Source organism: Olea europaea, chromosome 12 (genome assembly GCF_002742605.1).
Source record: "Olea europaea var. sylvestris chromosome 12, O_europaea_v1, whole genome shotgun sequence".
NCBI lineage: Eukaryota > Viridiplantae > Streptophyta > Magnoliopsida > Lamiales > Oleaceae > Olea > Olea europaea.
Window position 1 is genome coordinate 24,727,658 of NC_036248.1, and position 16,259 is coordinate 24,743,916.

General features: G+C 32.8%; 3 protein-coding genes across 3 annotated transcripts; 1 reads left to right on the plus strand and 2 right to left on the minus strand.

Annotated features, from left to right (window-relative positions):
- Positions 1–506: 506 nt before the first annotated feature.
- LOC111406161 (trihelix transcription factor GTL1-like) lies at positions 507–2,794 on the plus strand. The gene is made up of 6 exons (XM_023035400.1): positions 507–794; positions 881–978; positions 1,358–1,615; positions 1,729–2,071; positions 2,280–2,361; positions 2,533–2,794. Exons 1-6 carry the CDS (start codon positions 769–771, stop codon positions 2,725–2,727), a joined length of 1,002 nt encoding a protein of 333 aa, XP_022891168.1. The 5' UTR covers positions 507–768; the 3' UTR covers positions 2,728–2,794.
- A 66-nt stretch (positions 2,795–2,860) lies between these two features.
- On the minus strand, positions 2,861–3,670 carry LOC111406162 (nodulin-related protein 1). The gene has a single exon (XM_023035401.1). The coding sequence runs from the start codon at positions 3,546–3,548 to the stop codon at positions 2,955–2,957; it is 594 nt and encodes a 197-aa protein (XP_022891169.1). The 5' UTR covers positions 3,549–3,670; the 3' UTR covers positions 2,861–2,954.
- Positions 3,671–10,532: 6,862 nt separating this feature from the next.
- On the minus strand, positions 10,533–12,687 carry LOC111406163. The gene has a single exon (XM_023035402.1). The coding sequence runs from the start codon at positions 12,128–12,130 to the stop codon at positions 10,676–10,678; it is 1,455 nt and encodes a 484-aa protein (XP_022891170.1). The 5' UTR covers positions 12,131–12,687; the 3' UTR covers positions 10,533–10,675.
- Between the last annotated feature and the right edge of the window lie 3,572 nt (positions 12,688–16,259).

Consider the following 16,259-nt stretch of genomic DNA (forward strand, 5'->3'; position numbering starts at 1 on the left):
CTATTTTTACTTCTTGAAGAAAAGTTTTCTAATGAAATCTGTTTTCTCTTCTAGTTAAATAAAAAGAAAATTATCAAAAAAGAAGTTTCTAAATTTTAAAAGTAACTTTTGACTTTTCAAAAGTTTTATCAAATGGGCTCTTATCAAATAATCCATTATTTCAATCTTTAACGCACACGAATTAGACAACAAATAATTTTTATTGTTTTTATCGTGTTTAAAAATGAACAATTTAGCTTATCAAACAAACATATTCTGAATTTTAACCGATGTCCGCTAGAGCAGAGAGAGAACTCTTTCAACCTCTAAATAAATTGTTTTCTACTGGGAAAGAATTCCCTGGATTTAGTATATACACCCATACAAGAAAAGTTGAAAAAGTTTTTTGTAAGAATCTTCTAAACTATGACTTATTTTCAATAAAGGGTCGAACATAGAAAAGTTGTGCTCAAATTAACTTTTACGGATTTTAACCTTTGAGGAGTATTGATATATAAAACTTAAAATATAGAAAGGAACCAAAAAGATTGTACAAAGTTTCTGCTTGTCAGGAAGAAGAAAAGTATGCTTTTCTTCGAAGCTTAAAGATACAAAATCAGGCCTAACATGCAAAGAATACGTAAGTTTGCTTGTTATCAAACCCCTATTCACAGCCTATAATAAACCTTCCTTTCTTCCCATATATGCTTCTTCAGATAAACTCCAAATCCATGACATTATCAATCACTTCTGCCGCTGCAAGTGCCACAACAGGTTTCCTCTAAAAGAATGGAAAACTTGATTAGGCAAAGCAGGTAACTTGTATTATTTCATATAAGATTGCATATGTCGAATTCGACGAGCAGTAAAATTTTGCATTCATTGCTGACCACTCGTGTAGGTTAAGATATTCTGATACAGGAAAGGAACACAAAGAAGAGAGCAGCAGTGCAAGAGACAGAAAAATATCACCTCAAAAATCTCAATCTTTCCAAGGAGGTACCTTAATTTATTTCACATACGAAGTTTCGATGTGCTTTTATTATTGATATTTGAAATTCGACCAACTATTAAACTGACATAGATATAGATGGTTGAGAGTCAAAGAATTAGATACAATTCTATTGTAATTAAAGCAGAACTGATCTCCTGTCCATAGTGAGTGGTGTTGCCACATCACTAGTAAAGACAACATATTAGTTCTGGTGGTTAAAGATATTGATCAAGGTTATATGATGTCAAAGACACAATATAACATAATATAGAAAAAGAACAATTTTTTGTCAATTCCTATATTGCTACATGCATTGATTTGTGTTCAGTGGGAACTAACAATCTACATATGCTTCAAGAAACGAATGTAAACCATGTTTTGCAGAGAAAAAGAGAAGCGAGAGTTGGTTAAGAAGACAGTTTTCTAGACAAATGAGTTGGGATCGTGATTTTACTGAAAATATACTTGCATACACGACCGCGGTTGCAGCTGCTGCTTTCGCAGTTCATTCACTTGAAGAATCAAGAATTTGGGATCAGAACAAGACAGCAGCCTATGGCCCTGAACATGCACCCTCCACCAGGACGAAGGACGCGGCAGAAGTTCGAGGAATTTTACGCAAACGTACTGTTTCATTCTCAGGTATAAATTTGTTTATTTAAATTTAATCTTCAAAGTGCGTCTTCATTCATACGTGGAGGCTGGATTCACTTTTTATCAAGTCTGGCATTAACAAATAATTTTGTATTCACAAGATCAAGATGCCAGAATGCCTGGAAAGGAAGTTGTCTCTGCACCATCCTTTGAAAAAAAGCCAACTTTTGTTGATTCTCTACCTGAAAAATCAGTGCCTCGGAAGGCTGTTGAACCTTCCCAACCCATGGAACCGACTCGAACAAGGAGCAAAGAGCCTGAACGTGTGGTGGAAACTCAAACAAGTAGTAAAAAGCCTGAAATTGTGGTGCCGAAGCCCGAACTTCCACCCCCAACACCATCCACACCTCATCCAGTTGAAACCAAAGCACAGTATTCGCCGGGACCTAGAGACACAATGGCAGATGCTTGGGAAAAAGCTGAAATGGTTAGGATTGAAGAAAGGTACTGAATCATATCTAACTATATTTATACAGTTCAAGTTGCTGATGAATCCATTGACAGGTAAGAGACAGCCTGACGAATTGAAACATTCGTGCCTGGCTCCCACCATGGAAAATAGTTTTTGACGAAATTATATCTTCAATAATGCTCACGTGTTTATATCTCGTAAATAAAGTTTCTGTATAGATTTTAATGAACGACATTTCAGGTATGAGAAGATGAGAACCAGAATTCAAACCTGGGAGTCTAAGAGGATGGAAAAAGCAAGGCGACGACTAGAAAAGACAGAGGTTCATTTCATCACATCCTTGAACACTTTATGGTTCTTACATTACTGTAAAATACTGGACAATATTGAGGAATAAAAGAACCTAAAATCTTGTCAATTACAGTATAATATACCAAACATGTCCTAAGAACTGTGATTATTCGAGCTGACAATGAAGATAACAAATTTTCAGAATGAATTATCAGACAAGAAACGAAGAAAAGCCAATGAGAGGTACCGGAGTGACATTGCCAGAATTCAAGAGATAGCTGCAGGGGCAAGGGAACAGGCAAAGGACAATCGAAGAAACGAAGAGTTCAAAGTGAAAGCTAAGGCAAACAAAATCAGAGCAACTGGAAAGCTTCCACCAACATGTCTCTGCTTTTAATTTCCTTTCTATATCGAAATAAATGTGTATAAATGTACAGTTTACGACTGATTATTAAGAAACCAAAAGTCGCAATATTTTGTGTCAAAGTGGATATATTTATCATCGGTAATTTGGTTCAACATGGTATCAGAGCACATAAAAACTGTAAAACAGTCGATAAAAAGCAATATAACAATACACATTAAATAAATACAAGGCAAAGGTCTATTGGCCTATTAATGAAATCAGTGTTTCTTCAAGAAATCTCCAGCCATCTTCATATATTGTCCATATTCACTTCCTGAATTTCCATGACCTCCTCCGGAATGTGCCGATGAATGTGTATGATCGGTGAAGGTGTCGGTGGCTCCACCGCTGCCGCCAGAGTGATTCTTCAAAATACCTTCAGCAATCTTAATATACTCCCCATACCCTCCTTTGGAATGGCCATGATCGCCACCCGGATGCGCTGATGTATGTGTCGTTTCGGTGGTGGTGGTTGAGTGGTGTGGATACGTGGTAGTGGTGGTGGTGGTGGAATGAGAAGTATGGTACTTGTGGAGATAATTTTCAGCCTCGTCAACATATTTCCCCATGCCCTTGTTATCATCTAGCTTCCCATATTCTGCGGCGGCATTTAGGATGTCCGCCGCCGCACCGGCGACCTTGTGCTTGTCAACCTTGTTCTCTTCATGACGGAGCTGGGATTTTGCGGCTTCAGCCACCACCTTGGCGCTGTTCAAAAGCTCAGATTTTGATGGTTTTGGGTGGTGGTTTGGATTATGGGGCTGATCAGAGGTGGGCTTGCCCTTCTCATTTTGGTTGGAGAAGAAATCCATTGAGAAAGTGAAATCAAGAAGAAGAATGGATATTTTGTAGAGAGATGCAACGAAAATGGATTATCGAAGAGGATAAATTTGTGGGAGAATTGAAAGGGATGCGTGTGGATAAATAGGAGATTAGGAAAGGAGGATGAATGAAGCTTCCTTTTGCCAACGCGTCGTGATAACCACCACAGGAAGAGATTTGAGATGGATTGGACTATTCACACGATAAAATATCCCGTCCCATCTCGTTTCTTCCGATCTCGTCTCGTCTCGTTCTATCTCATCCCTGCATTCATCTTCAAATGCATTGGGTGAGACCTCTTTTTTTTTTTTTTTTTTCTTTTTTTTTTTTTAAATTTTACTTAAGAAAATAAAAATAAAAAATATTAAAATTGCAACTGGGTGGAAAATGGGGATATCTTAGTCCCCAGCACAAAACATTTTAATATCATAAGTTAATGTGCCTCGATTTGTACAGATTATGAATTCAATGAAATATGTGATTAAAAAATAAAATTTGATCAACTTATTAACTCACGAAAGTTTTGTCAAATGGGGATTTAATTTTTGCCATGTACTCATCCCTAATCATGCCGAACTAGTCGAGTTGAGTTGCATTGATCCAATTTTATTGATTTCAACTTCTTTCAATTTAAATAGATCTAGAGAAAGATCAGATTTGGCTAAGCCACGATACAATAGGGTAGTTTAAACCACTAGATTTGGATTAAAGTACGGGTACTTGGCTATGAGAAAATTAAAATTGAGGTGACTTTAAGGCTAATTTACGTGTAAGGAAAATTCTACTTATACACAATCGTTCGATTGTTGATGTGCAAATATGAGATTTAAATTAAAGGTTGGATTCAATACCACGTATAATTATGGATATCATTATGTAGACAATTATGTACATATAGCACTTTCGTATCTTGTAATGAATAAATAGGAACATATTAGAATATTAGTAAATCAACTATATTTTTAACGAGAAAAGTAACTTATAATTTGAAACATACCATAAAAATAAAAAATAATAATAAATAAATAAATGAAGTTTCAAAGGCAACGTGCTTTTGGCCCGGCAACTCGTCTGTTGGATGTTGGAACACGGTTTATACTTGCCTACGTTAACAAACAGACGCGGCATCCAAGGTTGACAATTTTAGTACTTTTTTTCTTTTTGCTTTTTGCTTTTTTCTTTTTCTTTTTCCTCCTGAACTTTCTTTCCAAATTTTTATTTTGAGATAAATTCAGTATGGTTGATCGTTTTTAGAAAAAAATAGGATTGAACTCCTTACATGGTATTATTACAGGTTCCCCAATCTTTAAAAAAAAAAAATTGATTTTGATCAAGAACCTACTTAAATTTGTAAGTTCGAATTTTTCTACTACTGAAATGCGACTTTCAGTTGAATCCATTAAAAAATGTCAAGTGGTTTGACAGTCGTACCATTTAGTTTTATATTATCGTGTAATTTTAATGTATACATTACGATTCTATTATGTGGACATCCGGATTCACATATTTAAATATGTTAAAGGACTCCATTATTTCAAATTTTAATGAGTAGAATAATATTTTTTTTTGGAAAATAGGTGATTGAAAAAGGAAAAAAAATCAATTTATATGTAATATTATTTTATGAAAGACTATCCAATTAAAAATGGAAAATAAAAAAATAAAAATTAATTTAATAGAGACCAGACGGGGGAGAAATCTCATTTTTGAATGTTGGGATCAATAACCATATTACATGAACTTCAATGGTAATTGAAGTTGCATAATTGCTTAGAAAAGAATTTGTTGATGATAGGGAAGCTTAACCATAACGTTTCCATGGGTGACTACAAAATTTTCAAAAGAGTTATCACTGAATTTAGCGTGTGGTGGCTGACACGCAAATCACGTTTGATTCGATCATGCCATGTCATGAAGGTTAATTATTCAAATGGCCAAACTTGTGAGAAACTGAATATTCTTATAAGGAATTCGATGAATATAAAACGATATTTATTTATTTATTTATTTTGAGAAATCCTCGACCAAAAGCATACACAATCCTTTTTTGGTTTAAGAATCCCTTTCTAGTTGTTCTAGAACAATTAGAAGATTTTCTAGAAAAATTATGGAGTTCTGTTTCTAATGGCAACATGCTTGATTTTTCTATTTTGAGTCGTTTAACAGTATTTTCGTCGTTTTTGCAATTTCCTAGTTGTATTCAGATTTGTCTACCGAAGTAGAGTTTTGCTTTGATGCTTAAATATGCGTGAAGGGTTTGTAAATCCTACAATCATTTTTTGAACAATGATATTTCAGTTTTCCATTATCTAGTAAATTCCAGTATTTCTCACGTCATTTCAATCGAAATTCAAGTAACACCCATTTGTGTGTTACGAACGAGACCTTATCATTGTTCATGTTTTTTTATTGCGCTAGATACATAAATTAAATTCTAACAAAATCTTAATTTAAGTGATTTAATTGTACAAAAATAAAATTTAGCAACTCCAAAAAGAAAAATCTTACAATGATTGCAATTATAATACCATGGAAATAATCTACCAAATCCGAGAGATACAAGAATCTCCCAATAATATGAAAATATTTCTTTAAAAGTGTCACATCGAGATTTCGGACAATCTCAATAGAATGAGCACATAGTTACACTAGTCAAATACAACTTCTATTATAAAAAGGGACCCCAAATCTATTTCCCTTAACATGATTTGAAGATCAAGGGCTCACCTCATAGGAGAGAGCTTGAGAACACATGTGAAGTGGATTGGCTTCGTACAAGCCAAGTTGATCCAATGCACTTGTGTTCTCATGTTGCCCATTTGATCCATCCCCTTTTGAAACTTACTTAAGATTTCGAGTTGAATTTTGCCTAAATCTTTCGTTCACCACAATAGAGAAACATGTCATTATTAAGAGTAAGGAATTCTCACTATTCAAATTGAACTCGTCTATTTCTTTACATCATCAAGCTCAAGTTATGATACTCGTTCGTAGTTGCATTTTTTAAAATATGAAGTGTTACTTGATAATTGATTATCGAATTTCATTGTCCATTTCAAGAAACGGGTGGGGGTAAGGGCCTGGGCTATAGCCCAACCAACACTCTTGGCCTATATCAAGAAATACTTTGGAGAATCCAAAGTGAGAAAATAGAAAAATAAATGATTAAAAATTTATATCTCGATTCAGAGAGAGAGAAATAAATAATTGTTGCAATTATAAAGTAATCATAAAAAATAAATTAATTGTAGTAAATGAATTTTATTTAGCCCTGATTTGGTAAGAATTAAAATTTATATTTTAATCTAATTTAAAATTCAAAATTAATTTTCATCAAATATTTCATGGGATCCACAACTGTTCGACTACACATTTTATTAACTTTTATTTAAATTTACAACAAAAATTTATTTTAATCCCCATCAAACAAAGACTCATGGTCTGTTTGATAGTGATTATGAGAATTGATTTTTTTATAGTTAGAGAGAGAAGTAGGTCCCCCTGTAAGTGAAGAAGTCAAAATGACGATCGAAATAGTCAAGAAGTCAATTTTTTGAACGAAAAACTTCTATCAAATGGGGGCTTAATAAGGACAACTCCCTCATGTTGGATCTCACAAAAGTGGTGCTCCAATTTAAGGTCTAAAATAATATCCATGCTTAAAAAGCGTAAATAATCTGTTTCAGTGCTAGTTTTATCAATTTCCCTATTTCGTTTGGTCAGCAAAAAGGGTGAATCTCCATTTTATTTTTATTTTTTTTAATCAAGGAAGGGTCTGGGTCGGGGTCCCTAACCTTTTTCGATCTACCATTTGTTGTAATTATATTTTCAATATTTTATAAACTGGACACCCACATTCCAAACTAATGAAAAATATTTATTTGAATGTTAAATGACCACGTTAAATTCACATGACATCAACCCAAAGCATAAAACTTGTACAAAAAGTCGAACAATAATTTCAACATTCATTTAAAAATTCGAATATGGTAAAATTCCTCAATGTTCATGAAATATATTCCCTTGCTTTAATCCATCCTCGATATTACGTGAGTGTCACGTAGTCGTGTAAATTTATTTTTTTTTTTTATTATAAATTGGAGACATGGGTATCACTCTTAAAAGATTAGAGATTTGGATGCAACAAATGATAAATTGAAACATAAGTGCCACACTTATGAACAAAAAAATACCCGTGTATATTTTTCATTTCCGCAGTTATATCTTTAAAGAAGGCAAAATAATCATTGCAACAACCAATGCCACTATGATTATGATTTGTAATATGTTGGTAGCATCATAAAATCTTCATTACCCCATAAAAAAGTATCACAAAAAGATATATTTATACTTAGTTTATTTACATTATTTATCTATGTATTTTCCCCTCTTTTAGCTCAGCAGCATCTAGTTCACATTTTAGTTATATCTACACCATCAATCAATTGCTTAAAGTCAATTGGAAGCAAAGGCACTTGACATATATGTGTACCCACTACACCAACTTGTTTATTTGTGTACTATATTTATCATGACTTGCCATTAAGAATGTAATTCAACTTAATCTATGTCAAATTGTAGCACTTAGTCTTCAAAGAAACCAAGTCCTATTTTGTGGGTCCCACAAATCGTGTGATTAAAATTAATTTTTGATTTTAACTTAGATTTCATCAACTTTTAAACTTTGATTAGTTATCCAAAACATTTTTTTTTTACAATAAATTTGGAGTCGACTGCACGTGTTCTTCTTCATTATCTTGTATATTCATAGATGAAATATCCAATATTTTATCATTCTCAATAAATTTAGAGTTGACTTTGTATATATATTGCTCGATTCGTTGCCCGAAGATTAGTGCTTCAAAGAAAGAAGGATAAGGCAACACATTTAGTGCAACTTGGTTTTCAAGTGATGAGAACCAACCATAAGATACCCCATTTTGACAAAGCTGGTGAAAATACAAAGCACTTGAGAAATAAAACAAGCTGTTGAACAAAACACTACTGCATTAGTGGCTTTTTGTCATGTCTATAAATGCCTTAGCTTTTTAAACTCAATGTCATTGCCATTCACAGTAGTATCAAGAAACAAGCATTCCCATTGGCCTTCCATTTCACATAATAACTCGATTCTTCGACTTGCTTTAACATCATGGCCCGAAACTCTACTTTACTTGGTTTTATGTTCAACTATGCACCAAACATGTATTCAGTGGTTGACTACTATGATGTACTGACACGGACACCTGTTGAATACGTTGATATGCAATTTTTCAAAATTACGTGATTCACACCATGATTTGGTTCTTTAAAATTCTTTATTTATATAGTATAAATATTAGTAATTTTTCTTGTTGAAATCTTTAAATATGAGTACATATTTGTTATGCACTAATAATTTTGAGTTAAAAATATATAACCCTGTTAGGTAGATATTAAAATTAGATTTTGATAAATAAATAAAAATTGAAATTTGTGGTTGAAAAATTGTGGGATCCATAAAAGATGTTAATATTGATTATTTGATTTTGATTGATTGTTTGACTTTGATTTACATTAAAATCTGATTTAAATCAATACCAAACAAGAGTATAATATATTTAATAAAAAAAGAAAAAAGAAAAATGATCATAATAGAGTGTTTAGGAGTGTCGGAATCCAACACGTGTCGGACATGGATGTAATATTTTTAATAATAAAAAAAAAAATGAAATATGATCATACCCTGGTTGAAGCTATTCCTTCTATTACAAGAACTCGAACATAAGCTTAGTGGCCATTGGGTTAAATCCAATAATCCCACATCTTGTAAATGATATCAAGCTTTGATTAGTTATACAAATTATTGTTTTCTTTTTCTCTTCAACGTGTTGTGTGAGATGCAGGCTGAGTTGACTCCAGTGAATTCAAAAGCCAGGGGTCAGATTATGATGCAAAAAGGTAACAGACATGGAGTGCCAAATACTTATAATATATGCTTCAACTTTACTTACCTTTTTCTTTTTGGCAAAGTCAAAGCAGAGGAACTTTTGGTGAAGGTAAGGTGAATTTGGACAATGATTTAGCCTCCGTTTCGGTTGAATATAAAAACATGTTTTACGGGAAAGAATTGGGTAGCACTTGACAGTTTCAAGAAAGAAAATAAGTTAAAATCTTGTTCATCATATGTCATTCCTATATAGTAAAAATGCACTAATGGAACTCTGTTGGGGAGCATTTCTGGCTTGCTTTTGCTTGGTTCCTTGACAACGACAAGCTAAGCCTTATTACCCGCAAACTTAGGGTCGACTATATGAATCTTTTCTGCCACTCATTGGCCCGGGGCATGAAGGTCTGTCTAGGAAAAGGAAATGGGAGTGCGATGAAAGATAGGATCAAATGGACCACATTGCAAGATAATGTTCTAAAGCAACTACAAGCAAAAAGTAGATCTGGGCTATGAAGATGATAATAGTGAAATGAAACACCATACTACCTGGTAAAGTAACTCAAAAGCTTTCAGATTGGGGGGGACAAGGGAATGGCGATCAATCCTTTTAGTTTCGAGTAGGGAATAAGAGGCATAGTCAAGTAAAATGTAGCACCATAACTATATTACCTGGTAAAGTAAGACTTATGATAACTCAAAAGGTTATGGGGAGGTGAATGAGGAAGCTTTAATTAAAGCTTTCCGGTTTGAGTAGGGACCAAGTGGAATAGTCGAGTGTGATGTAGAAACATACTAACTAGTAAAATCCACAAATCAACATACAAAATCTAATGTCGCCATTTCTGTGCCTGCTATTCTTGAGTTTCTGAAGGTGAGCCATTTTTTTTCCTCCTTCTGATTGATTTCCATAGCAGTGTAGTTCTTCGAGTTAGTAAACTTGGCACAACTGGCTTCAGCAACTTCAAATTGCATAACTTAAAGGAATTGAATTATGCAGCTATGGTTAAGTACATTAGTCATTGCTGATAATCTATGAAAAATTAACTGCAAATATCAATGTTTATAACGAAAATGATAGATGAATTTAAAGTAAAAAAATCGAGTCGACATGAAACAAAATTAATTGCAATTCCAGCACCATCTTTGATATCAGCAAACAGTGCATAATGAGGATAATTGTCCATCAGGTTATCCGAACTGCTGTGGAAGAATTGGCAGCACATCATCCTCATCCTCCGCTGGAGCTGGAAGATTAAGATCAAGTAAATTGGGAAGATCGGGCTTGATTTGTTGAATTTGATTGTTTTTCTTCCAGTGACCACTGATAAGATGAGATCTCTTGTGCCCCCCTAAAGCCTGGCCATTCTTGTAAACCTTGTGGCAGAATGGACATATGTGCACTTTGTTTTTCTTAGGCTTAACTTTTTTCTCCGAATTGTTGGATGAATTTTTAGCAATTGGTTTCTTATTGCTAACTAATCCACATTGGTTACGTGCAAATCTGATATCAAGAGAGTTGTCGTCTAGGTTGTTTTCACTAGTTTCATACTGTGATTCAGAACGAACATTGCTTCTTTTAGGGCAGGGTCTATGGCCTCCAAGAGCCTGATAAGAGTTGAAGGTCTTTTTACAGTTCAAGCATTCATATTTACTTCTCGTCTGAGCCTTATTGCGTACTTGTGAAGAACCATTCTCCATCTTCCTACTCTCAGAAATATACTCCTTCCTTCGTGATTCAATCTTCGCAGAATTCCAAGTCATCCCATATTCATGTTCCTTCATAAATTCTTTCCCTATCTCTGTTTCAAAATGCTCGACTCCAAACAAGTTCTTCCTGATACATAGCTTCTTGGAATCATTAAAAGAACTGTTTCTAAAGAATCCATCAACTGATACATCAGAGTCAACCTTAGAACATTCATCTAAGAAATAACCGGAATCTGAATTGTCTGTTTGAGCAATGTCATCATCCAAAGCGATAGCTTTTGATTTCCTATCAGCGATTTTCTTCATTTGAGGAGTCTCATCTACATTGTGAACATATTCTAGGCATTCGCTTCTACAAATTTTCGTGTCAATGGACGAAGATTTGGTCTCGAGAACAACTGAATTATTATCAGAAAACTCGACCATTGAATTCACCTTCCCAGAATCCCTGGACAACATCATTAAACACAAGGCTACATCCTCTTGTTCAGAAACAGACGAAGAACCATTAGCTAAAGAAAAAGAAGATGACTTAACAAGTACATTCTTGTACCTCTTACTCTTTACAGATCTTGTTCTCAGCCTAGAATCCTCGACCTCAGTATCCGAATGACTGTCCATCACTGTCCAAGAATTATCGTCCTTCGCCGAATGACACGCCATATGACCACACAATGCTTTCATTGATTGAAACCCTTTACCACATTCTTTGCAGACCTTATCAGGTGGCAAGGGAGAGGTCGAATCGACAGCCCTCCATGTTTTCTTGGGATTTCCTCTTAGAACATAACTTGATTGCCCATTTCCAAATTCGACAACCTTTGACTCTTCGACGAAATTCTTTCCACCACCATTAACAAACGTCATCTTTTTCATGTTTGCTTCAACTTTTTCCTCTGATTCCGCAGAATTAGAAATTACACGATTCACTTCCATTGAATTACTCGATCCACCAACAAAAACCCAATACTAAAATCAAGAACAGCAAGAAATCGTTTACCCAAATTGTAAAATAATGCAGAAGTTCTTGATCCAACCCCACCCAAATAGTTCAACAAACAGAGGAACAAAAATAAAAAAAAAATAAAAAAACCCAGATCAGAAAATAGAATTAGAGTATAAAACAAACTTGAGAAAGTTCAAATCATGTATGTGGGATTGGGTACAGATCATAAAATTTATAGCTTCATATGCCCAAGTGATGCAAATAGGATCAGATGTGACAGTTTGTGGAATCAAACTCAGAACGAAAGGTAAACCCTCTTAATTCTATTTCCATGTATTCTCACTCAGTCACAGAGAAACAGGTATATAAATGATCACCGTTTCAAGATTTTGAAGAGTTCAACTTGGAAAGATAAACTTTTGAACAGATAAAGAAATAAAACAGAAGCAAATGACTTTTTCTTCCCTATATTTCTCCTTCTCTCTCATTAGGTAAATATTCACACTTACTCCTCTCTCTTTTTCTTGTTTGTGTGTCATAAGTGGAGCATTTCATGCATGGAAGCAGAATCAAAAGAAGGGCTGCACGTGTACTTAAAAGAGTCGAGTTCGTCGGTCCAAATCTAACGGCCAAGATCTATTAGATCCATAGAGTACTATTTTCAAATCGGTAAAGAAACGCCTTACACCTAACCTAAAAAATACATATATCTATATTACAATTTTCCCATATCAAAACTCTTATGGGTTTTCTTTAAAGTCTATTTGATGCAGATTTTTCAAGAATAGAATTTGTGAAAAATGATTTTATTTATTTATTCATTATTTTTTTTTAAAGTGTGACTAAAAAGTAGGAAAAAGTTATTAAGTTATGTAAAATATTATTTTATTAATAGAATGAGTGATCGAAAATGAATTTGAAAAAAAAAAGAAAAAAAAATTAAAGAATGAATGCTAAAGTGGAACTTAATTAAATGGATTGTTGAAACGTTAGGAGATTTATTTTCTCATAAGTTTACTAGTCAAAGCTTTGTTATGGGACGTTTTAACTTGGAAGAGTCTTTGGGAAAGGTTGAATCGTATAGTCAAAACTTATGATTAATATGGGATTTTCCCTTAAAAGTATTTAAGCACTGCTTTTTGTACAGAAAAAAAGTTTACAGAAGGCTTACAGAATACACATAATGAGGGGGTAGGTGGGATTTTTTTGACAATATTTTATTTATATGGGGCTCACCTTCATGTGAGTATCTGTAATAATTTTGTGAAGGGTCATTCTGTACAAATGAAAAATTTCAAAGGATTTTTAGAACCAGATAGCTCAAAATTTATTATGTTTGGTAGGATTAATTGGACAGTATTAAAATGGAGATATAGTAATAAATTCGTGATAAAATCGAACAAAAATTAGGTGTACAAAGCTACCAAATCATCTGTTCAAAAGACTCATGGTCTAAACTCTAAAGGATGCTTTTTCTGTAAGTCCATATTTGGCTAAGTTTCAAATATTTACCTATATAAGTAAATACATTTTAAAATAAACTGTCAAAATTAGAAATAATTGTTTATTTTGAAAGGTATTATGCTGTTGTACCAGGATAAGCAATTAATGTTAATTAAGTTTTTTGCTTATTTTGAAAGGAATTTTACTTTTATTTCATTATAAGCAACTATTTTAATTTTATAAGAAAGATTAATACATTCAAAGTGAGTGTTGGGCTAAGTTTATATATTATTATCTTAAAATATGATGGGATCAACTACTTAAAAGTATTATCTTGCTAGCAAAATGCTTGAAAACAAAATGTTACTTAAAAGTAAGAAAAATATAAGCCAAACTTAGAAAAAGTCTTTCAAAAAAGAGGGTCTTTATCATTTATTAAATTACCAATTTTTTTTTTTTTTGCCATTAGGCTGTCATTTATTTATTTATTATTATTATGTTAAATGTGAGATCCAACCAATTGTTTTGTTCAAGCTGTTACAGATTAAGCACTCTTAAAACAAATAATAATGATTAGTTTAATTACCTATCTGTAAAATTCATGAGTGTGTCTGTAATAGGAAAATAATTAAGTTGACAACAATGTTGATATGGTATGATAATGAAAATGAAATGATAAAGAGGAAGAGGAAGAAAGAAATTAAGTAATTATTAATGTTAATATAGTGCATGATGACTTTGAAATTATCACTTATTTATACGTGTTATGTAGGGAGTGTCAAAGGTCCCATAGGGAGACCGGATTTCAATTCCAAAGAATAGCTTCGTTGTTTTTAATGATCGCGATCGCATTAAAACGTTCGCGGCGTGCGTATGAGTGTTTTGAATATGTATAGCAAGCTCGACTTTCAAATTTGATAATTATATGAATTAAGTAATTATGTGATGACCTTGAAACTATTACTAATTTATACCTTGTCATGTATGGAGTGTTGAAGGTGCTTGGACGAATATCATATTTTCAATTGCAAGTAGTACCTTCGTGGTATTTATGATCTTGATCGCATTAAAATATTCTATATATATATATATATATATGTGTGTGTGTGTGTGTGTGTGTGTTGTGTATAATTTACATACAAGTCTGGATATGGTCCTGTTCTATTCAATTTTAAATTTTGGATATTTAATAAGTAGAATCATTGGATCCAAATTTAATTATAGACGGATTCGATTTTATTTAGTTCCGTTCGGTTTTCAGGTTCCATAGAATGATTAATTTTTTTAATATTTACAACAATGCTATATTAAATCAATTAATGAGATGTTAGATCTTAGCTCTTACAAAACAACATAGTCTAATCCCGTGATATTTTTTAAATATCTTTTGTTGAGTTATTTATAGATTTGACTGTTAAAATCCTCTTTCTATAACAAGCTTACAATAATGAAGAGAGGCATAGTCGAACTTTTAACTCGATTTCTCGATAACGGCAAAAAGGCACTATGGTAAGATGAGAGATTTAGGTAAAATTTAGTCAATTTGATTGAGTTAGATTTGGGTTGAAAATTAGAAATTGGAAAATTATATTTTTGGGTTTGGACTAAATTTATTAGTTATCAGATTTATTTAGAAAAAAAAATAATTTGGCTTATTTAGGGCATGTTCGGTAGTGATTATGAGAATTTATTTTTTGATTGTTAGAGAGAAAAGTGGATTCCACTTGTAAGTGAAGAAGTCAAAGATGATAGCTACAGTATTGAAACAACGGCCAAAAATTGATTTTTTTGGTGTGAAAAATTACTACCAAATGAGAGCTTAATATAAAAAAAAAATTAGGAAGATTAAATTCTTATTCGGTTCTTTGTGGTTTAGAACTCAGAATTGAACCGAATCCATCAATTTTTTATTCAAATACTCGTTCGGGTATTTAACTTAATAAGAATCCCTTGGTTCGATTTGAGAGTTTTGTCGAACCCTACATACAATTTATATTTTTCTTTGTATTTCGAGTTAATTTTCAAGAGGTAAGATGATTTTGACCATCCAAACTCAACATATTCCTTTGTCTTTCAAATGGTTTGGACAAATGCCTGCCTATTAAAACACGCAACTAATTACATGCTTTTTTAAATCCTATACGATCTTGCATTCCCTTCTCCCCACTTATCGATTTCTTCTCACCGTCGTGGATCCCCACGCCTAACCAATTTTAAAGGGGTGGTTTAGTAGTCATTGTAAGTGCAACTTGAAATAAATTGATATAATTATATTTTTTTCTCAAGTTTTTAAATAAATTTCTTGATTTGTCAATTAAAATAGGAGTAAATTACATAATTTTTTTTATAAAATTTATAATCATTTATTAGAAACTTTTATGAGGTTTACTTTTCTTCACTGATTCCCCTCAACATAAATGTACATTTCCATTTTATCCATATATACTAATTTGAAATTATTATTTTCTTTTGTTTAAATTATATTATTTCTTTTTTTTCTAAAGTTATTTTTCTTTCAATATTATGATACTTTTAAATAGAAATACGATGATAAATATTACTACTAATTATGTTTTAATTCCCATCCGGCTCATCTAGAGGTGGGTGCAGGTCAGTTCAGTTCTAAAGAGAATCGAACCGAACCAAAATTTTCGGGTATTTAATAAATGGAACCGT